Here is a 27511-nt window from a genome sequence, read left to right on the forward strand (position 1 = left end):
AGCTGTTAATGGTAAGACCAACTATGCAAATTCAATTTGCATGGAGCTTTTAAACACTGATTTGTTAGATGATAATGCTAGGGGACAAGGTATACTACTTTCACGCCTAAAGTCATATTATAATAGTTTTTATTTAGATGAGCATTCTACCGAAGATGCTCGAATCATCAAAACTAGGTGTTACATTATGTTGTTACTAGGATCCTTTTTATTTCCCGAAGGTAGTGGTTCTAGCATGCATATTATGTACTTACCTTTACTTAGACATATAAATAGAATAGGTAATTATAGTTGGGGATCCGCATGTCTAGCCTATCTCTATAGTTCTTTGTGCAAAAACTCCCACAAAGATACTTCTACATTTTCTGGATGTGCTGTTTTGCTACAAGCATGGGGATGGTCAAGACTACCGTCTCTAGCACCGGTCAATAGCAACCCCTTCACTTTTCCATATGCAAAAAAGTAAGTTGTTTAAATTGCTATATCTTTACTTCCTTCCTTACAGTTTATTACCCATAACTAATTTATTTTAACTTTTTGGTGTAGATGGTCGGCACGCGGTATGAATTACAGCAGATGTCCGAGACATTGTATTACTCAATATCGCAACCTGTTGGATCACCTTCGACCGGCAGACGTAAGCAAAATAATTTCATTATTTCTTCATATTATGTTGACTTTTTCTACATTCATTTAAATCCTATCGTCTTTAACATTTCAGTTCATTTGGCGTCCATACCTTAATATGGATCATGAGCATCAGATCAACCCTGAAGACGCAGCCGTATGGACAACATGCACACCGATAATACGGTTCACAACAGTGAAGCTGCACAACACCGACCGTGTGAAGCTGCAGTTTGGTATGGTCCAGAATATCCCAGATCCCCCAGCTAGCCTAGGAGAATGGCATATGCGTAAAGTGAACGACCAATGGAACTACAACCCTTGGCAAACCTTCGCAAGATCAGAGTGTCGCAAGTGGAAGCACCGTCATGACCATGTCTTAACTGACGCAGTCATGCCAAATGAGGTAAAACCAAGTCGTACTTATATGGCTTGGTATAGATCAGTTGGATTTTAATTCATCGCCGATGATATGTACCTCTACGACCCACGCCAGACAAGTTACACACAAGAAGGATCAACATCTAACCCCCAACAACATTCTCAGCCCGGTTACTCACAACCACCTATCCGACAAACTTTCCGTTCCACAAACACACAAACATACAACCAAAACATGCCATTCACCCAACCCCAAAACCAAGAACATCCCCCATACCACCACCAACAAATGGACCATCAACCTTCGACCGAACATCGCTTCGCACCCACACCATCACCCTACCAAAGTCGCCTTACCCAAAACACTAACCGCCCCATCACCTACCGTAGCCAAGAACCCCAAACATCACAATACCAAAACATCCCACAACCATATCTCTTCCAAACACCCCAACAACCTTTCCAACCTTTCCTAGACCCATCATTGTCACCCATGTCCCCCTTCAACCGTCCCGGTCGCCCATCCATGAGTCAACCACACCCCAACTTCTCTGGCATGGGTCATGAGCTCAGCTACGCCGGTACACCATCATTGAATACTGAAGACTATGCTGAGTTGGCTGAATACCTCAACGGATCTTCTCCTGTAGGAGGTAATGACGCTCCTGGACCATCAGATGAACAAACACCGGTGCAGAATCGTCAACGTGGGTTAGGGCCAAGGGTTAGGGTAGCTAGGGGATGTGGGACCGGAGGTCGGTTAGGTGATCCCGGTCATCACCATTAGGATTCTTTGTGTAAAATCCAAATTTTATTAATATCAATTCGTATTATGTCAAATTTATCTTTGTGTAAACTCCAAACATTATGTTTCTTTCATAATTCTAAAATAAACACATATCATAATACGAAAATTTATAGGTCAGAAACCCTAATTCAAGGACTTGTTATTGTTATGTTGAAGGGCTTGAATTTGGTCCCTTTTGGCAAAATTCACATACACATATTTTGACAGAAACCCTAATTTTGGGTCAAGTTCGCAAGGACCTACCTCACTCATTTTTAATTATTTTGAGGTGGGACCAAGTGAATTGGAAACTTTAAGGTGTCTACTTCACTTCTTATGTTGGACAAAAATTCATAACTCTAACACAAACACATGCAATAATACAAAACATTATAGGTCAGATAACAGATAAAATGTCAAAGAGTCCAACTTCAGGTGCCCATACCTAACTCATAAAAATTGCAAATGATGCAAAACTTTAGTCCAAATTCATTATATTGAAAAGATCTACAACTTTTATGTTGAAGGTTTTGTCATTTGAGGCTTTTATCATTCAAACTAAAGGGCTTGAAGTTGGTCCCTTTTGGCAAAATTCACATACACTTGTTTTGACATAAACCCTAATTTTGGGTCAAGTTCGCAGGGACATAACTCACTCATTTTTTATTATTTTGAGGTGGGACCAAGTGCATTGGAAAATTTAAGATGTCTAGTTCAAATGTTATGTTGGACAAAAATTCATATTCCTAAAAGAAACACATGCAATAATACAAAACATTATCGGTCAGATAACAGTTGAAAAACTCATAAGTCCAACTTCAACTGCCCATAACTTTCTCATAAAAAATCCAAATGATGCAAAATTTATATCCAAATTCATTGTCTTGAAAATATCTACAACTTTCATGTTGGAAGTGTTTTCATTTGAGGCTTTTTTAAGGGAGGCGCCAATTGGATTGGCGCCCCCTCTTAAAAATTACACACAGGCGCCAATTGGATTGGCTAGGGCAGGTGCCCTAGCCAATCCAATTGGCGCCTCCTTGCAATTTTTAAGAGGGGGCGCCAATCCAATTGGCGCCTCCCTCTAAAAGTGGGGTATATTGGGATTTTTTTTGAAAACTGGGTTATTTTGGGAATTTCTTCGAAAATGTGGGTTATCTCGGTAAATTTGCCCACTAGTTTCATAGCTCGTCATATCGCTTTTCAAAATATATCATTTTCCCTTGTTGGATCATGACATGACTGTATTTTTCTATTTTTTTAGTTTTCGGAAATATATTTTCGAAATAAATTTATTCAAAAAATTGGGGTATGATTAAAAACCAAATTAAATATATATATTGAAATGCATTCGGAGATGTATATCCAAAAATTAAAAAATATTTTAATATTTTTACATGTGTGTTGTATTAAAAAATCCTCCTTATTAATGATGGAAAACACTACTCTTTTTGAAACTTTACATAGACATAAAATGGTCTTTTTGGGTAGTGGCCCAAATTATTATTGTTCAAACCAAATTAATTTCATATCCAATCATTATCACAACTTTCTAATTTCAAAATTTTGATACTACTAACAACTAATCCCACCACAATCAGAACCAAATCCCACTTGTTTTTGTTTCTTAGTGAAACTTCTCAAATTCAAGGACACTTGGTCCTAAAATAAAATCCACAACAACCTCTTTTATTACTCCATCCCATGTAACCGTTACCTTAGTAAAACATAGAATCACTTTCCAATTTCGAATTAATCATTATTTTTCGGTTTTAAATAGTAACTTCCAATTCGACCGTTGGTTTCTTCTTCAACAAAACACACGCTCTCCCCGTTCACTCATAATAAGGAACAACACAACTCTTGAAATCCAACAACAATGGCACAAGATTATGGTTTCACTTTCACCTCTGAGGAAATGGTAGTCAACGACAACCTTGGATACCCCAAAGCCTATGCGAAACTCTGTCGTGATCGTGGTTTCACACCTTATAGCCATGGTCCTCCCTTCAATTTTCTCCCTTATGCTTTGCATGATGACGAGGTACCCATTTGTTCTTTCTTTGTTTTCGTCATAAAAATTGAAACTTTGAGGTAAAAACTTTTATGGGTCATTGGTTTCCTTAACTGGGTTGGATTTGTAACATTTGTTAATGTTAATGTTTCACTCAGGTTGAAAGATCAAGTTTTTTAGATGAGATGTTTCCAATTATTGACCCAAAGGCTAAACCAACAACCAAACCTAGAATCTTTGTCAGTATCTTGTGGAACCAGCTCAGTCATCTTGGGTAACAAATCTTGAAAATTTTCAATTCTTATGTGTTGTTTATGTGTTTGTGTGTGTTGATTAATGTTAATTTTGGTTGAAATACTAGGAATGCTGGTTTTGATCCGGCGGTGATTCGAATTGATGCTTATGGAAATGTCTTGTATTATCATGCCGATTCAGCTTCTCCTCTTGCTTGGGATATTGATCATTGGTTTCCTTGTTCGAGTAATTAAACTCTTTCTTTCACATTCTTTTTAATTTCCTAGAATTAGAATGTGTTGAATTCATGAAAGGAAAAGTATGAATGAAAATCTTGAAATTAGTTCAAAAGGTTATCTTGTTTAGCTCTTCCATGAATATCTATAGATTAATATCTTGAAATTAGCTTAATTGAGCTATAAACAAATTAGGTTTTGGTGTGATTTTGCTTCTTTTGGGATGCCAATTGTGTAGGGGGAGGCTTAACTGTTCTAAGCAATCTAAGGATAGTTCAGAGACAAGTTTTCCGAAGGAAGAAAAATAAACTTGAATTCTTAGTGCCATGGTGGGATTTCCAATTGGGGATATCTGTCAATCAGTTTTTGTCCATTTTTGCTTCTTCAAAATCAGACTTTAGGTATGTTTTCTGATTCTCTCTACTTATACTTTTTCTAAATTTGCGTTACTTTGGAGGGTTATGTGATGATGATATTTATGCTTTGTGAATGACAGGCATAGAGGCTTTTCATTTCTGTTCTCTGAAGGAGAAAATCATGAGTTGAATGATACACAAATAGTGGATTCACATTCTTTTCCACAACACTTCATTGGTTTGAGCGAAGAAGTAGGACTAGCTCCTGCGGCTATAGTCGAATCGCGAAGGGATCCTTATGATGCCTTAGCTTTAAGACAACTTGATCACAATAAGAAGACGAGACCTATGTCTTCTACACTAGGTTAGTGTCGTTCATTGCTCCTAATATGATTAATCATTCTAATTTTGATTTTGAAGATAGAGAATTAGATTTTTGATGTTTATGTCTTTTTCAGTGGCTGCGAGAAAATCAAAAGACAATGTGCCTTCAAAGGAAAATGAAGATCCAAATTTTGTTAGAAACCCGTACCAAGCAATTGTCATGGCTAGAGATTCTTTAAAGCAAAAAGAAGCAGCTTCAAAAATGCAGGTGGAAATGCAGAAGTTAGATAATGAAGTGAACGAAATGAAACTCAAGAATGAAGAAGAAAAGCTTGTTATTCAAGACCTCGAATTGGCGCTTATAAAACGGAAAAGGAAAGCAGAAAAATGCAGACGGCTTGCAGAAGCTCAATCTTCTTACAGAACCATGCTAGAGAAGATGATTAGAGACACCATGCACCAGTAAGTTCACTAACCAAACGTGAATTGATTATTACTTTTCTTTATAAGTAGTTAAGATTAAAGTCGAACACCTTTAATGATTGAACGATTATATTGTTTTGGTGCAGGAGTGTAATTTATAAGGAACAGGTAAGATTGAACACGGCTGCAAGTAATGCACTAACGGCTAGACTTGAAGCACAAAGATCAATGTGTGATAATGCTGAGAAAGAGTTTTATAAGAAGTATAAACAAAAAGATGACATAGAGAAACAGCTTAGACCTGAATTCGAGCAAGGAAGAAAGAGGTTCAGAATGGATGACTCCGCTTTCGAAGAAGAGAGGGAGAACAATAAAACTGTTTTTTATTTGCCTGGAGTTAGGCCACGAACACCTTTCCACAAAGAGCTCAGAGTTTTGTTGGAGGAAGAACAAAGAGCGTCTGAAGCTGGCCTATCTGCGAACGAAGAGGAGATGAAAATCGCAGCTAAAAATGATGAGTCGGAACAGAAGCTAGAAGAGCATACCAAATCGTTTGTGGCTTTGGACGAAGAAAAGTTAATTGAGCAGAGACTTCAGAAGCTAGAAATCAGTGAAGAAAAGAGAACTCCTGGTGTTTCTTTCCGCGGCTTTCATGAGAAAAAAGTTGAGGAAGATGATGAAATGAGGAACCAACGAGGTAAAGGGAATGTTGAAAAATGGCTTCAGTTACTTTTGGAGAATGGTCAGGGAGAAGGAATGGAAGCACAAGAAGAAGAAATAAATGAAAGTGCTTTTGGTAAGACTGAAGATATAATCGAACAATTGAACCAAAAGTTTCCACAAAAGGAGTTGAGAACCGTAAAGAATGAGCTGCAAGTCCTTCAAGAAAAGAAGAAGGAAGGTGATGAAATAGAGGAAACAAATGATGGTTTTGATAAAACAAAAATTGGAAAAAATTGGAAAGAAGAACAACAAAAATTGGAAAAACGACTTGTTAGATCAGAGAGTGCAAAGGTCTTGAGACGAATCCCGTCATCTCCATCTTTGTTTCAAGGGATGAAGTCATCCATCAAGAGTATCAAGAAAGCAGTGAAACTATAAATGTTCGAGGCGGACTAGTGCTTTTTAATGTTTCTTGACCTCTTTATTACATTTTGAGTGTGCAAAAATACTATAGGCTTGATTCTATTGTTTGATTTGTGTGTATAAGATTTTTTAGTTATCGAATAAGTGATAACAGCTTGTTGTTTTGGCTGCAATAACTAGGTTTCTGTTTCGTCGTCTAGTTTCCGAATAAGAACATAATTTTTTCGGCTAGAAATTTGATTATTCTAGCATATCTACTGTAATACTTTTCTTATTCAATCATTCCTTATATAAGAATTACAAGCCGAAAAATGATCTTGGTTATTTCAGTGCAGAACAGAATAGTCTCGATCTTACATTATATCCGAAGTCTTAACTCCAATAAAAGAACTTATAGTATAACAGCTTATTTTTTTAATCTGTTATCCACATGAAAGCCTCTATTTCACGAAAGTGATTTTCTCCAGTTTTGAGGAGTCCTACCTTTGAGGACATTACTAGTTTTCATGTCCATAGGTGTTTGCGTTCCGAATCCAAATTCCGTCTGAGTTTCATGTTCAACGTTCCCTGTCTCTCCGTTGCTTTTTCTAAAACCAAGTTTCTTCCATTTGAAGAAACCTTTCTTCTTCTCAGCCATCTTATCCATCTGTGCTTGCATAGCATTGCACTGACTTTGCAGCCTGTAAACATCTTCCTTCAATTTCTTTATCTCCATTTGCTGCGCATTCATTTCGCGCTTCGAAAGACACCGTTCTGGTGTCTCCAACACACTGTGATATCCACTCGGACTCCTCAAGCTACTGAAAGAAGCACTCCAATCAATGTGGCGGTTGAGTTTCGTTTGTTCGGTGAAAAGTACCTGAATAACAGCTCTCACAGGTAACCGTTCGTTTTGTGCCGCATGAAGCGAAGCTTCTGGTGTAAGTTTCCTGCTATCAATCAATCTACACAGTCCCTTCCTTTCTTGCTTCGACACGCTTGGATGTGCCTGTAACAAAAATAAATAAGTTGACCGTCTCACATCAGATTAAATACGGACCGACTAAATGGATTTGAATTGCATGCAGTTAGAATTTCATACATTCAATACCAGACGGAGACGGTCAAGATTTTAAACTCGGTATTTTAGATTTAAATCTGTAATACACCATCCGATCTTAATCAAATGACCATCGACGACCTACTGATAAACAGTATGTTACTCGAATTTAGAAGGAAATTAATGTACTTTTTGGCAACAACTAATAATTAAACATATCTATAATAAAGGAAAAGCCAAGCTTTGACATCTATGTTAGATATGGACAAGAGAAAAGCCAAAAGTAGAGAAATGTTAGATTACAATTTACAACTAGCTTTATGATTCATGTCTTATCTAGTTTTGGACTTTTGCTGTGAAACAATTGCATGTGAATCCTACATACACATATCATAGACACTTCTTTCTTCCAAAAGTAATTAACTTTACTAATCAAGTGAATTAAAATGAAACTAATTAAAAAGATGAGAAAGAAAACATACTTTAAGATAAGTATCAATGGCTCTATACAAGCCATCATCAGTTGCTCTTGCATGACTAGGAAGAGCAGCAGCAAGTGAAACAAATTGAGACAAACTCAGATTAGAATCCAAACCAACCTCAGCAAGGTAACAATCAACCAACTTAGCAACCTTAACCAAAGAAGCAGCACCGGTTTTCGAACCATCATGATCCAAATTCAAGAACCTCTTCACCAACCTAATAACAAGCTCAACATCCAAAAGGGTTCCACATGTATGACTAAAAGAAGGTATCATGAGTTCCTTCAATGAAGCTTGATCTAACTGCCATGAAACTCGATTCTCAAGCTCGGCTCGATAAGTAGCCTCGACAGAAACCATGTTCGCCGTTCTGAGTAAACGAAGAAGGAAGTTGCATGGGATTGAATCTTTGTCTGGTGGAAGAACACTGATTAAGGTTTCAACAAAGAATTTTTTCTTCATCCATGATGTTGTCGCACTTTCGGGTGAACTAGCATTAGCATTTGCATTTGAATTCGCATTTGCATTTGCATTTGAAGTTACGAGATCAGGGAGCCATTTGGAAGCATAGTGAGTGATGATTGAGCCGATTAAATCGGCGCGAACGCCTTTCTGTTTGATGTTTGAAAGAGTTTTAACAAAGTAATCCATGTCAAGGATGCATGCATCTTCAAACCAGCAACAATATTCCAATGATAGTTGTTGGTTTTGATGTGTTTCAGATTCTTTGCAGCATTGTTTCTTCATTTTGGTGAGTGTAGTATAATGCAGGGGAAATTATGAACTATACTATATAATATAATCTTGTTTATATAATGTTTTCATATGGTGTATGAATATGATAGGTTTGTTCTTTTTCATTTTTAACTATAGGACAAAATGTAGTGTGAAAAACACAACAGCTAAGGATCAAATCTAGATTTTGTATGGTCAGATTAACCACACATTCGCGCAATCTCAACCATATGATATTAATCAGATGATTCATATTAACTTTGCAAAATGGACTTGAAACAGAAAATAGAAATATGGATTGTCTAACTCAAGATTGGATGATTTATACCTACATTAATGTTCTCTAATATCCTTTTGAAACATTATTTTGCCTTTAAATATAAGTTTTTTTTTATAAATATATTTATTAATTTTTTTAAAAATGTATCTCTTATTAATATTACTATTGGAATATAAAAAAATAATATTGAATGTATTTATTGGTTGAACATGGTGAGTTTTGAATAATCACACTGGGTTGGACGTCATATCTTAAACAAAACTTTGACATTAAATATATGAATCTTAATTTATAAAATGTTCAATATTTATTTTTATATTTTTTGTATAACTTATACTTGTTAGAAGTAATTCATATTCAGTAGTAGTAGTTTTATTAAGTTTAATCTATTTAGTGTAGGTTAACATTTTACCTACATGACATTACATTATTGTTATGTATATAAACAAGTATAGATGTTAATAGTTGTACGTACACTAGGTGTGCGTAACAACTTATTGTAATCGTTTTGTTGTAATCATTTTGGAAGAGTAGTGGAAGTTTGTTATTTCAATTCTCTCTCTTCTCTCTTTTCTTCCATCTTCATCTTCTTCATCTTGTGCACCAATAATTGGTATCAGAGTCTAGTTTAGACCTACAGGGAAACACGAGTGAACGGTGAGTCGTTGTGTAATTGATTTCGTTTCTTGATTCCGTGTTAAGTTTTTTGATAGGGAATCGTAACAGAATCATATTTCTTGATTCTGCGGGATTGAAAAACACTAGTGTTTAGTGAGATCTGAGTGAATTGTACAAGGTTGAAGATGAACGGAAACGGTAAAAAACATATGAGTATTAAGCTTCCAGTGTTCGATGGCAAGAATTGGAATCAGTGGATGATTAAGATGCGTGTGTTGTTTGGCGCTTAAGATGTTTTTGATCTCGTAAGCGAAGGTTATATTCCAGTTGCACTTCCGAAAAATGCAATGGATGCACAAAGGACTCAGTGCGATCTGAGGAAGAAGGATCATAAGGCATTATTCTACATCCATCAGTGTGGATGCAGACGTGTTTGAAAAAATTGTTGATTCGACAACAACGAAGGCTGCGTGGGACACACTGGTACGATGCTACGGAGGTGATGCATCATTGAAGAAGGTGAAGCTTCAGTCTCTACGTAAGCAGTATGAGAATCTTAACATGAAGAATAATGAGAAGGTACCTGACTATATCTCTAGAGTGATTCAGATCACAAATGAGATGAAGTCGTGTGGAGAAAATCTCTCTGCAGAAAGGATCATTGGGAAGGTACTTAAATCTCTTACTCCTCAATTTGATTACATTGTTGTAGAAATTGAATATTCTAAGGATCTTAGCACTGTGAAAATTGAAGAGCTGCAAAGCAATCTAGAGGCACAAGAGTTGCGTCTGACTGAAAGAAACTCTGAAATAGAGGTAGAGCAACAGGCTCTGAAAGTAGCTTCTGGTAAGAAATATCAGAAGTAGTTTTGGTCAGAAGCCATGAAGAAATCTAATGGTGTTCAGAAGTCAGAAACCTCAACTTCTGAAAGGAAGAAGAGTGCTCAAAAGGGGAAAGAGAAGTATGACAAGATGAAAGTTTAATTCTACTGTTGTAAGAAGTTTGACCACTTCGCTGTTGATTATTGGTCAAACAAGGAAAGAAAGTAAGAAGAAGAAAATGTAGCTAGAGGAAATTCTGATGATGAATGTATGCTATTAATGGCTTCTGAATCTGATGATGCGTATTTGGAAGACTGGTGGTATATGGACACTGGTTGCTCAAATCATCTTACTGAAAATAAGAAACGGCTGGTTGATTTGGACTCTTGAAAGAGGACAAAGATCATATGTGTTTATGATAAATACCAAAATGTTAAAGGTATGAGAAATGTCAGAGTAGTTTGGAATAATGGTAAAACATCATTGATTCAGAATGTGTGGTTTGTTCCTGGCCTGAAGAGAAATCTGATGAGTGTAGGTCAATTAATTGAGAAAGGATTTTCAGTTACCACGAAGGACAATCTTTTGAAGTTGTATGTCTGTAATCAAAAGTTGACTATGAAGTCAGAATAGGGGAGGAATAGAATATTCAAAGTGAATGTTAAAACTGCAGACTCTGAATGCCTTAGTGCAACAAGTGTTATGAAGTAAAGTGAGTTATGGCACAAAAGATTTGGTCATATGAACTTCAGAAGCATAGGGCATCTGGATTCAAAGAATTTGGTACATGGAAGTCCTACAGTTAAAAAGCCAGAGAAGTCATGCAATGTATGCATGAGAGGGAAGCAACCAAGACTGCCATTTGCATCTGAAATGCCTCAAAGAGCAAAACATGCTCTGGGTGTGGTGCATTCTGATGTATGTGGACCATTTTCAGTACCTTCACTAGGAGGGAATAAATACTTTGTGTCATTTGTTAATGAGTTCACAAGGATGACGTGGGTATCCCTTATAAATTTCAAACACTAGGTGTTTGCTAAATTTAAGAAATTCAAAATCAAGGCTGAGAATCAGAGTGGTCAGAAGCTGAAAGTTCTCAGAACTGATGGTGGAGGTGAGTATAACTCTATAGAGTTCATAAAGTTCCGTGAGGAGAATGGAATTGAGCATGAGGTGACTTATCTATACACTTCTCAACACAATGGTCTTGCTGAAAGAAGAAACTGAACTTTGCTTGATATGATAAGGAGCATGCTGAAGGAGAAGAAGCTACCTCACATCTTGTGGGGAGAATCAGTTGCCACTGTATTATATGTTCTCAATAGGTGTCCAACCAAAAATGCTGAAGGAAATTGTTCCTTTAGAAACATGGACTAAAGATAAGCAAAGTGTGATCCATCTGAAGGTGTTTGGTTTTGTTTGTTACAAACATGTTACAAATGCTAAGAGAAGGAAGTTGGATGACATAAGCAAATTTATGTTGCTTGTAGGGTACCATAGTACAGGTACTTATAAGCTCTATTTTCCTATCAATAATAAGGTTGAATTCAACAAATATGTCATTATGAAAGAATCAAAAGCATGGGATTGGAAGAAACATCAATCCAACTCTAGTGCGTTGTTAACATCTGAGTTAACTTCTGAAGATACTTTAGAATATGAAGGTTCTGAAGATGAGTCATAATCAGAAGATGATTCTAAAGGTGACTTAGAAGATGATTCAGACTCTGATAATGACTCTAAAGGCGAGTCTGAATTTGAAGCTGAATTTGATTCTGATCTTGATTCTAATGGTGATTTAGACTCTGGTGAAGATCCAGACTCTGAGAATATTCCAGACTCTGAAGGTGGTCATGCCTATGAAGGTGGTACTTCTAGGGTTCCAGCATATGATATTGTTCCAATGTTCGAAGAATATTCTGAACAAGTTTAGAGTCCAGAAGGAATCAGAAACTTTCTAAGAAGGTTTGTAGAGTTTGACATGTTGCAAGATACTGAAATAGTCTCTGAGGGAGAAGTCATTCAGTGTGCAATGTTGGCAGACTTTGAACCAATTAGTGTTGAAGAAGAGCTCAAGAAGAAAGTATGGCTAAAGGCCATGAAAGAAAAACTTGAGGCTATAGAAAGAAACAAGACTTAGAAGTTGAATGAGCTTCCAAAGGACAAGAAAGCCATTAACTTCATATGTGTTTTCAAGGTAAAATTGAATCCAAATGGATCAATTGGCAAACATAAAGCAAGGTTAGTGGCAAGAGGTTTTCTACAGAAACCTGGGTTAGACTACTTTGAGGTGTTTTCTGCTGTAGCAGGACATGGGATAATCAGACGGGTGATTGCGATAGTTGCTAATAGGAATTGGCCTCTGATGCATATGGATGTGAAATCTACATTTCTGAATGGTCCATTGAAAGAAGAGGTATATGTGTCACAACCTTCTGGATTTATGAAAAATAATCAAGAAGGGATGGTGTACAGGTTACATAAAGTTTTGTATGGACTGAAACAAGCTCCTAGAGCTTGGAATCTGGAAATTGATTCATTTTTCAAGCTTCAAGGATTCAGAAAGTGTGAGATAGAGTATGATGTGTATGTTCAGCACACTTCTGAAGGAAATATGATTATAGTATGTCTGTATGTTGATGACATATTGCTAATAGGAATTTGTGAACATGAGATAGCTAAGTTCAAGAAGGTGTTGATGAATGAGTTTGAGATAATTGATCTAGGAAATATGACATATTTTTTAGGGATGGAGATTCTGTACTCTGAGAAGGGTATCATTTTGCATCAGATGAAGTATGAACTTGAACTTCTAAAGAGATTTGAGCTGCTGAATTGTAAGGATGCGATCACACCTTCAGAAACAAATCACAAAATGGATTGTAATCTTGAGGGTGATGATGTAGATGCTACAACTTTCAAGAAGTTAGTTGGCTCTCTGAGGTGTTTGTGTAATACCAGACCTAATATTTGCTATGCAGTTGGAATGGTTAGTAGGTTCATGAGTAAACCGAAGTGGTCTTATTACCAAGTTATTGTTAGGATTCTTAGGAATATTAAGGGGACTCTGAAGTATGAAGTTTGGTTCCCTTCTGGAGAAAAGGCTAATTTAAAGATGATGTGTTACTCAGCTCTGATTGGTGTGGAGACAAAGTTGACAAAAGAAGTACTTCTCGATATTTGTTTAAGTATCTGGGAGGTCCTATTTCTTCGTGTTCCAAGAAGCAACCAGTTGTTGCTTTGTCAACCTGTGAAGTTGAATACATTGTAGGTGTTGTGGCTGCATGTCAAGCTGTTTGGCTTCTGAATTTACTGCAGGATCTGAAGATCAAGGTAAACAAGCCTCTGAAGCTGATAATTGATAACAACTCTGAAATTAATATTGCCAAGAACCCAATGTTATATGGGAGAAGCAAGCATATTAAGACTAAATATCACTTTCTAAGAAGTCATGTTCAGAATGGAGTGCTAAAAGTTATGCACTGTAGCACCCAGAAGCAACTGACAAATGTTCTAAAGAAAGCGATCAAGACTGATCAATTTCTCTACTTGAGGGATGAAATTGATTTTGTTAGTTTTGATTAACTGAATATGAATTAAGGGATGGTGTTAGAAGGAATTCATATTCAGTAGTAGTATTAACTTTGTTAAGCTTAACTTAGCTAGTGTAGGTTAGCATTTTTACGTGTTGTGTATATAAATAAGTGTAGCTGCCAACAATTGTGTATACAGTGGGTGTGTGTAACCATTTGCTGTAACTGTTTTGAAAGAGTAATGAAAGCCTTTTATTTCAATTTTCTCTCTTCTTCCATCTTTATCTTTTTCACCTTGTGCACCAACAATACTGACGCATAATATAACAACATTTATACACAACAAGTAATAATCCTATATAAATTATCCATATTATTATATTCAAAGTTATCAAAACTGGAATGGGATGACTGATTCAACCGATTCAATTGGAAATTGGACATGAGTCTGGTTCAAATAACTCTAAAAATCGTTCAAACACATAACTGGTGTACCAATTGGAAAAATGATAGAAAACCAATAAAAAACTCAACGGCTCAAATGGTTTTAAGAGGTTGAGCCATTTTTTTATTTTTTATTAAAAATAATTCGCGTTAACCTCATAAAAAAAGGTTTGCTCAATGAATTTATTTCCATCTTTGAAAGTATTTTAGAAGAAGAGAAGAAAATATTTTTCTTCATGATTTGAAAAAGAAATTTGTTTAAATTAATTTTTTTATGTATATAAACTAAAAGATGAAAGATTTTTTGTTTAGTGAAAATAGGAAGAATGAAGGAAGGAGAAATGCTCTATTAGAATGGGGTGGAGGCGTTGTAAAATGGGTGAGAGGATTAAGGTTTTTTTACTGTGGAAATGACTTAAAATTAGGGGATTGTTTTTTCCACCCTATGTGTTGCTCATCCGTTACAAGGAAATTTCAATAATGTCTATAAAATTTGGATTTTAAAATCCAGAGATTGGAATCTGTACCCGCCCCTCACCACACCATACTCATATCTTGTTTGGTTTACCTCTACTCCAAGTTAGGTGAAATTTGTATGTGGAAGACTGAATAGTTTGCGAGAAAAAACTATTTAATTACAATGCTATTTTTTCACCTTTAATGTTACTAATATTTCATAATACCTGTGTTACTCCTTTACTAATATTTTATCTAAACCATTTTCAAACATGAACCCCCAACTCTTTACATATCTCTCCGGCTGAGCATGTGCGGAAGATTACTCTAAGGATTTGCTATGTGAAGGTCATAAAAACATAAAAAAAATGGGTTGAATTGTGTTAGATTTCTTTTTATTTTATAAAAAACTCTTAACATATTCTGAACATAAGGTCTAGAATCTGAATCAAAGTTAAATGTTTAACAATAAATTAAAGAAGATAAGGGGTAGAAAGGAAACCAAGGAAGACATAAGCAATTATCCTAGTTCCTTCCATAAATCGAGAGTAATTCAATCCCCTTACCCTTTCCAAGGGATTTCACTATAATCAAAACTGATTACAATTGCTCAAGCACAAAGCAAGAGACTCTACTTCTCAAATACACATGTAAGAGACTTCTATGCTCAATCACACAAGCAAGAGACTTCCAATGCTTAAAGACAAATGTAAGAGACTTATAATGCTCAAGCACAGAAGCAAGAGACTTTAAATGCTCAAGCACTTAGCAAGAGACTTCTTAAACTCTAATTTATAGTTAAGAGATTGTGAAAAACTACACTTGATATACAATCATAGGTGTAGACAAAATACAACACAGAAAGACTCTTTAAGACTTAATAATTTCTAGAATATACAAGTGTTAAGAAATTCTAAGTTAAACTTGTGCTTTTTATTTGAGAGAGTAACTACTCTTTTTAATGTCAATGGTTCATTATTTTCTTCAAGTCTCTAGCTCCTTATATAGAGATAAAGAAAATAGTCGTTGAAGAGTTCGCACAAGAGAGTCTTTGAGAAGCTTGATTCAAAGACATTGAGATATTTCTAGATATGGTTAATAGCGTTGAAAGCTCATTTGAAATCTGTTGAAAAATATATTATTTCTGGTTTTATTATTGCCTTAATACTACCTTTATTTTTCTTTATTCTCCATTAAATAGAAAATCAATTATAATAATTGTATCTTCACTATATAAACCATCATAAGACTGGAGAATAAATTATAACAGCGTTTACCTATTTTTTCCAATATGGTATCAAGAGCATTGGGTTAGGGGTTACTGTAAAGCTTTCCACTTTCTTACCTGACCCGATTCACATACCCATTTAGCCTCCTATGGTGAATAACAATAACAGGTAACCTTCCCCATCACACGCCTACACCGATCCAACCATGGCGAACAACCGCAACCTGAGTCGGGCACCGACCGCGAAAACGGCATACGAGAGGAACCGCCGGTGGCTATAAACAATGGCAGTAATGATGACAACAATGGAAACATGAACAACATTGTTTTTGGTGACAGTTATTCCAACATATGCGGTAATGATCAAAAGGGTTCCTCATACTCCCTCAAGGTCAATATCCCTAAAATGAATGGGAATGACTATAATGAATAGGCTTAAACCGTTCGGTTTGTATTGGATAACAAAGGGAAACTTGGTTTCTTAACAAGAGCAGTAGCTGAACCGACAACAGGAGACCCTCGTTACAAACAATGGAAGTCAGAAAACTCCTTGATTATTGCATGGCTGGTAAGCTCTATGGAAACTGGAATAGGTAAGCCTTACAGGTTTTTACCTTCCGCAAAGAATGTGTGGGAACCTGTTAAGGAAACATAGTCTGATATTCAAAACTCCTCTCAAATTTTTGGTTTAAAATCAAACTTATGGCATGCGAAACAAGGTGACAGGAGTGTAACTACTTATTACAATGACATGTTGACGATATGGCAAGAGTTAGATCTCTATTATGATGACAATTAGAGATGTACAAAAGACATTGTTTTTTTCTCAAGAGGCAAGAAAATGATCGTGTATTCATGTTTCTCACTGGGATTAATAAAGACCTTGATGATGTAAGAGTTAGAGTTTTAGGAAATGTACCATTGCCAACTCTTCGTGAAACTTTTGCAGAAATAAGAAGGGAGGAGGCACGAAAAGGAATTATGATGGGCAGGACACCACGAAGCTCTGAATCTGAAGGCTTAACTCTGTCTACTAGTAACTTTGACGAGGGAAGAAGTTCAAACAAAGTTCCTTAGTGTGATCACTGCAAGCGCGAATGGCATACACATGAAACTTGTTGGAAGCTCAAAGGAAAACCTCCTAACTGGGAGAAGAAAAATGGCCGTGCATTTCAGGCTAGTAATTCTGATCAAGGGCATCAACCCCCTCTGTCTCAGTTTCCACTCACTACGAAGCAACTAGGAAGGATGTACAAACTCCTAGAGTCTCCAACCCTTTCTTGCTCTATAGTAACAAAATGTAATTCTGCATTTCTTAGTGCCAACCTCAATCATACTTGGATAGTAGATTCAGGTGTCTCCGATCATATGACAAGTGAATCTACTTTGTTCTTTTCATATAGTTCATGTGTGTAAGACCCCAAATTTGACCCTAAGATCCCTCATTCTATCTCATCATATGCATTAGCATTGGGATCACACCTTGGCATCCTCCTTACCCCTCATTCATTGGGTTTGCATTGGGAGAGATCACCAAGCACATTTGATTGTATCATACTTTGTTTTTCATTATTTACTAACCAAAATACCAAAAAATATGTCAATGTATAGTTTGTTGCTTTTGTAGGTAGTGTGTGTGCTCACCTATGCTCCATCAAGCTCATATCTAGGGTTAATGCCCTAAATGCAAGGAGATCAATCAAGATATGGTTTACATGGACTCTAGACATCATATATGGATCCCCATGGTCTTCACATATCATTTTGATCAAGAATTCATCAAGAGTTTGAAGTTTGTTTGCCTTGGAAACCCTAATTCATCTGGGTATCTTGTGTGACTTCCTCAACAATTTTATTCATCATTTGATCAAATATTTCAAGGTATACTCCATATTACATAATATTACACATATATGATCCTCCATGAGTCCCAAAAGTCAAGAGAATGTCAAGCTAGCAAGATGGTTCATGGTGGTTGACCAGAGAAAGTCAACTTGTCAAAACTACGGTTCCCTAGACCCTATCTCCTATAATTTTTGTCTTATGAAAATGATTCCAAGAGAACAGTGACTCATAATGACATTCCAAACAACTTTCATGTTGGAGTCAATATCTAGTTTTGCTTGGATTGTCATTTTTTATGGTGAAAGATTATAGGTCATTTTGTCTGAACCCTAGTTAGGAGGTCAACTTCCCAAGACCATAACTTGCTAATTTTTTATGAGATAAAAGCCATTAAAATTCCATGATAAAATTCAAGATGTCTACTTCAACTTTTATGTGTGTAGGAAGTTCAAATTCAACTTGAAAATACATGTGCAAAGAGGAAACATTATAGGTCATTTTGGGTCACTACCATTGAACAAGTGATTTTCCTCAATGAGGTCAAATATGTGACCAAATTGAAGATGTCTTAAAGAGATAAAACTTTTACGAATGAACTTTTTCCATTTGAAGTCCATAACAAAAGTTATTCAAGGTGGAAGATGTGAATATTTGACTTGGTACTTAGAAAAACTATATTGATCGTGTTATAAGAGACCTAGTCACTAAAATTCTTAATGAAGGCCACCCTGTGAAGGGAGTTTCTACTCCCCTTTCTCAAATGTACCCCTCTCCTGAGGTTGAAGAACATAGTGGTAAGGATGACGATTCTTCCAGTTCTGACAAGGACTTGGCTGCTGAAGGGTTGCGCTCTCTAAGGCAGACCATGTCTAAAAAAGGGAAATATGTGGCTTCTCACACTGCTAATGCTTCCCACTCTAAGAAGCATGATGATGCAAATGTTGTGATTGATCTAGAGGATGGTAGCTCTGATGATCAAGAGGAAATCTTGATTCATCACATGAAGCCAAGTGTGGCTAAGAGCATGAAGACTCGCAAAGGAAAATTTGTGGCTGAACTTATGTCAGCTAGAAAAGCCAAGAAGACTGCTGGTATTGGTCCCTCCAAACCATAGAGCAAGGTTGAAGTAAAGAAGAGAAAGGTCAGAGATGATTCTGAGCCTGAAGAGGATGTTGAGGAAGATGTCCCTGACATCTTGACTGCAAACAAAACTACTGTTAGGAAGTCTCCTGTTAAAGTTCCTGTTGTTCATTTGGATAACATCTCTTTCCATCTTGAGGATGAAGCTGCTAATTGGAAATTTGTGATTCAGAGAAGGGTAGCTGTGGAAAGGGAGTTGGGAAAAGATGATGTTGATGTCAAGGAGGTCATGGACCTGATAAAAGTTGTTGGGTTGTTGAAGACTGTTGCTGAGTTCTCTCAATGCTACGAAGGTTTAGTCAAGGAATTTATTGTTAACATTCCTTAGGATATTTCTGATAAGAACAGCAAGGAGTTCTGCAAGGTGTATGCGAGGGATAAGTGTATAACATTTTCTCCTACTGTTATTAATAATTTTTTAGGCAGAGATAATGAGGGTGCAGGAGAACTAGAAGTTACAGACAATCGGGTCTGTAGGGAGATTACAGCTAGGCAGGTGAAAGTTTGGCCTGTTAAAAAGCATCTTCCTGCTGGGAAGTTGACTGTCAAGTATGATATCCTGCATAAAACAGGAGTTGCTAATTGGGTCCCTACCAACCATATCTCCACCATTGCTAATACTCTTGGGAGGTTTATTTTTGCTGTTGGAACAAAAGTGAAATTTGACTATGGTAGATTTATGTTTGAACAAATCATCAATCATGCAACTACTAATGCAGCTAAGCTGCCAATTGCTTTTCCCTCTATGATCTGTGGAATTATCTTGAATCAACATCCTGGTATTCTGTGCTCTAATGACTTACCTAGTAGAAGAAAACCTGCTCTGTCTGTGCACTACAAACTATTTGAAGGAAGTCATGTTAAGGATATTGTCCTGACATCTGCCATGAAGAGGCCAACCTTAAAAGTTGGAGCAATTGTTGAGCTTAAGGAGACGTGCAAAGAGCTAGGTGAAGGGATAAGGGTAGCCACAACTAGAAAACAATCGTTGGAAGCCTTGATTGCAAGCTTGGAGCAGGCTGAGGGTGAAAATATTGAACATGCTAATGTAAGCCATGAAGAAGAAGCTGAAGCCCACACCCCTAGTGAGAGGTCTGCAAACAATGATGATTCCAGTGGCAATTCTAGTTCTGGTGATGCTGAAGAGGCTGCAAACTCAAGCTCTACTAAGTAGCTCTGTTGACTCTGGTCTCCCTTGATTTAATGATTTTCTTGGCCTTTTGTTGATTTGGTGGATTTCTTTGTTTGTTTGTGGTTTATTTCTCAGCATTCCTTCAGCTGTGTATGAACTTGGTGTTGTAACTCTTTAACTTATGGTATTTTGGTTAATGACTAGATAGACATTTATTTTGTCTCTTTGGTCTCTTTTGGCTAAAAAGGGGGAAAAGTAGTTGTAGATGTAGTTGTCATTATTATTGTTGCTCTGTTTGTCTGATACAGGGGGAGCATTATGGTGTTTGTTTGTTTGGCACATGGGGAGAAGTCTCTGGGGTCTGTGTGTGTGAAGCAGTGTGGTTGTTGCTTGTTGTGGACTAGCTTAAGGGGGAGTTGCTGTGTTCTGGGATGTTGCATGGACTTGAGGGAGAGTACAAGCGCTTGTGTGTTTACTAGTTGTTATTTTTGCTAGTAATGTGTGTATGTTTACTTCTGCTGCTGAACTGATACTTTGATTGATTTCTTGTGAACGTGTGATCTGTTGTTTGTTTTAGCCAAAATTTGCCAAAGGGGGAGTTTGTTGGTTCTATGTATTGGCATCAATTTTGGCAAAATTTAAGTGTTATCACAAGAAGTCACGCTTGTTGTCTTGACATGTGATATCAACTTTCTGCAGGTTGTTTGATATGGTTGTGCAGGATTTATTCAAGATGTCAGACCCGATGTTACGACATGTGCATACAGAACATTCAGTCTGAATGTTATGTATCTTGTTGTTGCGCTTTTCATGCAAGTCTTTGTGTGCTTATGTGTGGTGATTGCATGCGTTATTCAAGGAGTAATTCTATTTAAAGCCAAAATATTCTATTTCCCAAAGAGGAATGATTTGTTACTAATTCCTAGGGAATACACGTTAAATAAAATTAGGGTTTCACGTTGCCTATGCCCATTCAGAAAGCTTCTATTTAAATACCATGTGAACCCCGTGTGATTGTATAGAAAATACGAACGTTGAAGTGAGTGAGTATTAGGGTTTTAGCCTAATGTACGTTTGTGAATTGTGAGCCATTCATTCATCTGGTTGATGTGTGAATTTGACTGAGTTTTGAGTTGTAATTTGTCCACTCTAAGCTTTGAAGTATGAGTGTATTTGCTTACTTGATTGAAGCTTTTAAGCAAGATCAAGTGTGTGTCCTTGAAGTGTGTCTTCTTTCTTTGTGGTATTTGTTCTAGTATCACTGATGTGATTGAGGGGGGGGGGGGGGGGGGGGGGGGGGGGGGTAGGGTCTCATATCTAAGAGTTCTTAGATAGAAGTCACACGGGTAGAGATTAGGTGAAAAGACTGTAACTTGAAGTTGTTTACTGAGAGCCTTTGAACTAATTCTGTTTAGTGGATTTCCTTCCTGGCTTGGTAGCCCCCAAACGTAGGTGTGTTTGCACCGAACTGGGTTAACAATTGCCTGTGTCGTTTTTCAATTGTTTAATGATTTTTATTCTGGTTATATTTCATCTATTATTCAAATATTAGTGTCGTGACATTACCTTCGACATCTCATATCTGATACCAAAACTTCAATCTTGATTGCATTGCGGAAGATGACATTTGCTTCATGCCATATGTTGATCACTATCAAACAAGCATGTTGAATATGGTAGCCTTATACATCGACTGGCTGACTTATAGGTCACAACTGATGTATTCACATTTACCTGAGCAAGTCATGCATCAATTCATGTATATGAAGAGTATTCCTAGAGCCTCTACCGTGTCTACTCCTCCCACTATCACCCGTAGAGATGTTGATGCTATACTTGAGGCGTTTTATGATCATTTGGTTCCTGCGGATGTATGTCATGTGCCAGCTCCTCAGCCATGGAATGTGGTATACGTTTACATCCAATGATTTTATAGAGTGTCACATCCTTACATGACATTAGATACAGAGGGAGATCCACATAGGTAAGCTCATACATAGATATTAGAAGATGAGCAGACTAGGGTGAACCATGTCATTGATGTGTTGTCGATTTGTCAACGTATTATGGCCATTGGGAGAGTAGGCATAAAGAGATGAAAGTTTCAGGAAGGCACTTCTAAAACAGACACAGTACAAGGCATGATAGTTAAGGCACAAAATGTTTTGTAGTATAGGAGACATGGGAGGAACCAAGGGTCAAATATATACCTAATAGTTGACTTTTTTTTATATTTTCATCTAAACATTTTAATAATTTGTATTTTGGGAACAATGATGTTTAATTTTTTTATAACAAATGATGTAGTGTGGTGACATCCTTACCGCCATTTTGACTTAATATATGATTTAATCAAATTATGTATACTTTGAATATCATGTTTACTAAAATATGTAAAAAAAAAAAATTGAATTAAGGTTGGATATTATTATCCGGACTCATCCTAGTTTATTTGAAAATTAATATCTGAATTAGTTTTAAGGAGAATGAGATTGTCTCTCCAATAAAATTATTTTATTCTAAATAGGAAAGTTCAAATTTGAATCTCCTAAAATGTAAAAGACATTTTTAGGTTTATAAAGGTGACTGATAATTAGGGTTATGCAAAATATCCAGTTTTAAGAAACCAATCCATAACCATATCCAAACCATATTGAAAAAAATCAGAATATATAATATGTGGTTATTATTGCATCCATTTAAAATTTTAAATTTTAATTTGGTTTTATAACCGGTTTAAAAAAGTTATCCATAACCAAATTTTTACTGGCTCATTTCATTTTAACATCACAACTTTGATGTAAATTGATTTTAAATTGCAATTTGCGGTCAATAACTTCCAATAAAACATGACCTTTATAATTACATTTAAAATAAATTATTAATAGATGTTTCATTGCTTTTTTTTATCGTCGGTAATAGACAAAGTTAATTAAAAAATCATTTTAAAATTTAATTTGGATGATGCAACAACTTCGTCCTGTAGATGATTTAGGGTCAATTACTTATTTGTGATAAAAAAAATTAAAAGAGATTTCAAGTAAAAAATTAATTTAAATAAGATTTGATAAAAAAAAATTAATTAATTTTACAAACTTGTTCCAGCTTTTAGTAATGATTTAATAAAAAATCATTTTTAAATATAATTTTTATTATGTTAAATTTTTAACAATAAAAATTTAATTGAAATGTACAGATGGTATAAAAAGATTTTATCCAGTCAATTATTTATAAATGTTGCATGTTATGAGAAATTTGACGTTTATTTTAACCATCTATAAAATAATGCAAATAATATAAAAAAAATTATACTGATAATAATTAATTTCTAACAATAAATATCTAGATTACTAAATCAAAATTATTTTTTAATTTATACCAATTGAATTTCATAATTTTCTACTTTTTATAAATATTTTTTATACAAATCAATTTTAAAAAAATATATATAATTAAAATATTTTTTTTAATTGGGAACGAACGTGTCTCTATAACTTCTATAAAATTTGATTTGTTTTATCGTTAAACTTTTAAATAGAATAAGTTTAATCAACTAATTTTTAACTAATTTATTTTCACCTTAACAATTTGTTAATGGAGTGTTCTATAAATTTTGAACAATCAAATTAATTGTTTAAAAACTTGTTATGAAATTGGTTATAAAAAATGGTTCTAAATCCAATCCATTATATCGATTATTATGTGGATATAATTTGGATAGTGAAAAAAACAAATGCCTAAAATTATGAAGACATGTTTCCTCTTTTTGATTGTCTGAACTTTAAACATGCAAATGGGCTCATATATTTTTTGTGGCAACTATTTTTTTTTTGTAGGGAGTAGTTCTCTTTCTAAAAGTAAACAAATATGTAAGAGAACAAATATTAGCTTTTATTTTCTTACAAATATAATATCAATTCACACAAATTTACTATGATAAAGTATAAAAGATAATGATTAATTTTATAAAAATGTGAAAATATTTTAAAAATATGCTAATAGCATACGTTATATTATATTAATATAAGTTTTATCAGTTGAATCTCAATTAAACCTTGATCAATCATTTTAACATTAAATCTTATCTATTTCATATATTTTAGTTCAATCTCTCCTTTGATTTTAATTAATATGATTTATATTACAATTTTTTAATATCACTAAAAATTGTTAGAGAGAGAAGATATATAATGATTATTTGGAATAATAATTTTACATGTTTATTTTAAAAGATGAATAAATAAAAAAATGTGATAGAATAAAAATATATTCATGTTTATTTTAAAAGATAAATAATAAAAAATGTGATAGAATAAAAATATATTAAAAACATGATTTGGTCAGCAGTTTCCATCACATAAATGACCGTAATAAAGATTTGTTTTGTTGGTATGTGAAAAACACATAGTAGAACCATGATTTGGTTCATTACAAATACACCTATATGATAAGCTTAATTGAAAATTGCTAGTGAGAGAGAATCAAGAAAAAAAGGTGTTGACAAAGAAATAGGACCCCCTATATTGCTCACATCCTTAGATACATCATTGAAAAAAGAAACATAACTTGAAAGAGACTCATTTGTTTTCTCTAAATATTTTGTGTATTGCGTGAAGGATTTGTTATTGTTTTTGTTAACAAGAGGTGAACACCATATGAAGGAATCCAATATATTATACTCTTTTGGTTTTTCTTTAATTGTTTGCATAGGTTTAATTGAAGTTATGTTGATACTTGACACTTAGCATATAATGGTGGAAAGTGGAAGGAGGTGAAGGAATGGAAACCTAGAGATGATGGTTCTCCTACCTTGCATGTGAATGACAAACTTTATTTATGTTTTGCATCCCAAACATGTCACACATAATCTCGTGAACCCCTTTTTTTCGTTTGTTCCTTTTCAAACAAAAACTCTAACTATAACGGATCCACTTCGATTGTTATTTATTGTTAGGTTACATTGAGTCCAAGCTACACAGGTCTAGGTGACCAAAGTCTAGGTTACATTAAGAAACTTGAGTCCAAGCTACACAGGTCTAGGTGACCAATGTTTTTTTAACTAAAAAATTTAATGTTTTTGTCAAGAAATTTAAATTTTTTTATTGGTCTATTTAATTAAAAAACTATGTTTTATGAAAGTCTTTTAATGATATCAAATCAATCTACTTAAATAAACATGAATAATTTTATTATTATTATAATTATATTAAATATTATAATTTTAGTTAAAATATAAAAATATAATTTAGTGATCTTGAAGAACTTCAAAAAAATAGGTTGAAGATATATTATAAATATTATCATAAATTATTTTTATAAGTTTTTCTAAACGAATAATTTCACAAAACGTATGTTTTTAGGTAAGTTCAGACAAGTCAATGCAAACAAATTTTAGTTTCATTGATCTTTTAATTTTTTAATCTATTTGAATATTAATTAAATTGCTTATTTACATATTTTTAAATACAATAGACTTTTAAGGATGCTAGCAAATCAATCAGGCATTCGAAAATGTTAGATTTAAGTCTAAAAATAAATTTATGACATACCAGACTTAAAGTTTGATATTTTTAGCAGAGCAGGTCTAAGTTTGACAAAGTCTAACTCGGCCCAATCTATTATCACCCCTAATTCCAACGCCGAATTTTGTGAGTGCAATATCCTCTTAAGAAATATTTCGAATGATGTCAAAACTATGACATTTAGTATTTGCGTACATTGGATTTTATTGTCTATGTCTAGATGTGCATTGTCATTATATGACACTTAAAATCAGGTTAGATAGGCCATTACAAGTCAAAATTATGATTATTTTTTTATGAAAAACAAGTCTATGGGTTGATACATCAAGTCAATGGGTCGATATATACTGAAGGAATTGATTTTTTTAATAAAAAACAAGTCTATGAGTCGATAAATCGAGTCTATTTATCAATACATACTTAAATATTTTTAAAAATAAACGTTTTGCCTTCAATATATTGATACATAGGAGTGGTGGGTCGATACATAATGCGTATGAGTCGACTCATCCGTGTTTGGAGTCGACTCCAACTGAAGGTTTTGGCAAGCCAATGACTTTGACTTAATTTTATCGACTCCTAGAGTATATGTATCGACTCATAGGCTTATGTATTGACTCATACTTGTTTGGAGTCAATACATTATGTTCTATTTTATAAAACTTGTAATTTTTGCTAGAAAGTTTATTTTGTATATTATTTTTCTACACACACATACATATAAATATGTATTCATGCATCATTTCTCAACATTGAAATCAAGAACATACAAAGAATTTTCTCATCATCTTCAACCTTTTCTCTTCAAATATTCAACAATTACACATAATCATTTTTCTCGAGTGTCATTTAGATTAGATTGATAAGGTCCAATATAGGATTGTTGTAATCAAATTGGGTTGAGTAATATTTAGGGGTTTCATTGATAAAATCGGTTAGGGTTTTTCCTCCAAGACCAAGGATTGATTTGGGGGTTTTTGTACAAGATTTCGCAATGAGGATTCAACCAAGTGAAAGCTTTGAAGAACGAGATTCTGTCAAAGGAGTAGCGGTAATTGGAGGATCGACTTGGAAGTCTTCGGTCACTTGATCTTGCTTAAGATCAAGGGGAGAGAAGAAGTTATGATCAATATCAAACATAGGGTTTGGATTGCTAATTTTTCTTTTGTATATAACTCTTGTAAAGATTAATTACATATCTCAATTCTATTTGAAATTGAAGGAAGACGTACCTATAGTGAGGAAAATTAGGGATCTGCCTAAAGAAGTCCTTGGAATTCAAAGTAAGACCCACGTGTCCGAACAAGTTGACTCACAGGTCGACCTAGTTCTAGGAAACTTGCTTGAGTCGACTCATCCAATCCTTGCATCGACTCATTTTACGTTTTCCTTTGAACCATTTGCCCACGGGTCCGAACAGGTCGACTCACAGGTTGACCTAGTTTTGGGGAACTTGCTTGAGTCGACTCATCCATCCTTGTGTCGACTCATTTTCCGTTCTCCTTTGAACCATTTCGCCGCGGGTCCGAACAGGTCGACTCGTAGGTTGACTCAACCCTAGAATACACTCTGTTTGGGTCGACTCCTCCTCTGTTTGAGTTGACTCAACCTGTTCTTTGCGTGCTTCGACGATGCTGCAAGCTGCTGAAACATTGCAGAGTATAAATTCTTGTCATGCCAACACAATCACAATGACTCACATACTCTGCATTAACCTACAGTTGCAAGTCGCACTTAAGCTTACTTGTTATACCTTGCACCTAAGCC

The 27511-nt window shown here is 35.0% G+C and overlaps 2 protein-coding genes across 2 annotated transcripts; one reads left to right on the top strand and one right to left on the bottom strand.

The window, feature by feature from the left end:
- The first annotated feature begins 3512 nt into the window (after positions 1-3512).
- On the top strand, positions 3513-6810 carry LOC127087536 (uncharacterized). Its single transcript, XM_051028426.1, has 7 exons — positions 3513-3839; positions 3968-4083; positions 4171-4289; positions 4518-4680; positions 4776-4999; positions 5094-5421; positions 5529-6810. Exons 1-7 carry the CDS (start codon positions 3675-3677, stop codon positions 6481-6483), a joined length of 2070 nt encoding a protein of 689 aa, XP_050884383.1. The 5' UTR covers positions 3513-3674; the 3' UTR covers positions 6484-6810.
- On the bottom strand, positions 6724-8781 carry LOC127087537 (root phototropism protein 3). The gene is made up of 2 exons (XM_051028427.1): positions 7990-8781; positions 6724-7456 (listed from the first exon to the last, which is right to left on the bottom strand). The coding sequence occupies exons 1-2, from the start codon at positions 8734-8736 to the stop codon at positions 6914-6916; spliced, it is 1290 nt and encodes a 429-aa protein (XP_050884384.1). The 5' UTR covers positions 8737-8781; the 3' UTR covers positions 6724-6913.
- Positions 8782-27511: the final 18730 nt, after the last annotated feature.

Source organism: Lathyrus oleraceus, chromosome 5, assembly GCF_024323335.1.
Source record: "Lathyrus oleraceus cultivar Zhongwan6 chromosome 5, CAAS_Psat_ZW6_1.0, whole genome shotgun sequence".
In the NCBI taxonomy this organism is placed as follows: Eukaryota; Viridiplantae; Streptophyta; class Magnoliopsida; order Fabales; family Fabaceae; genus Lathyrus; species Lathyrus oleraceus.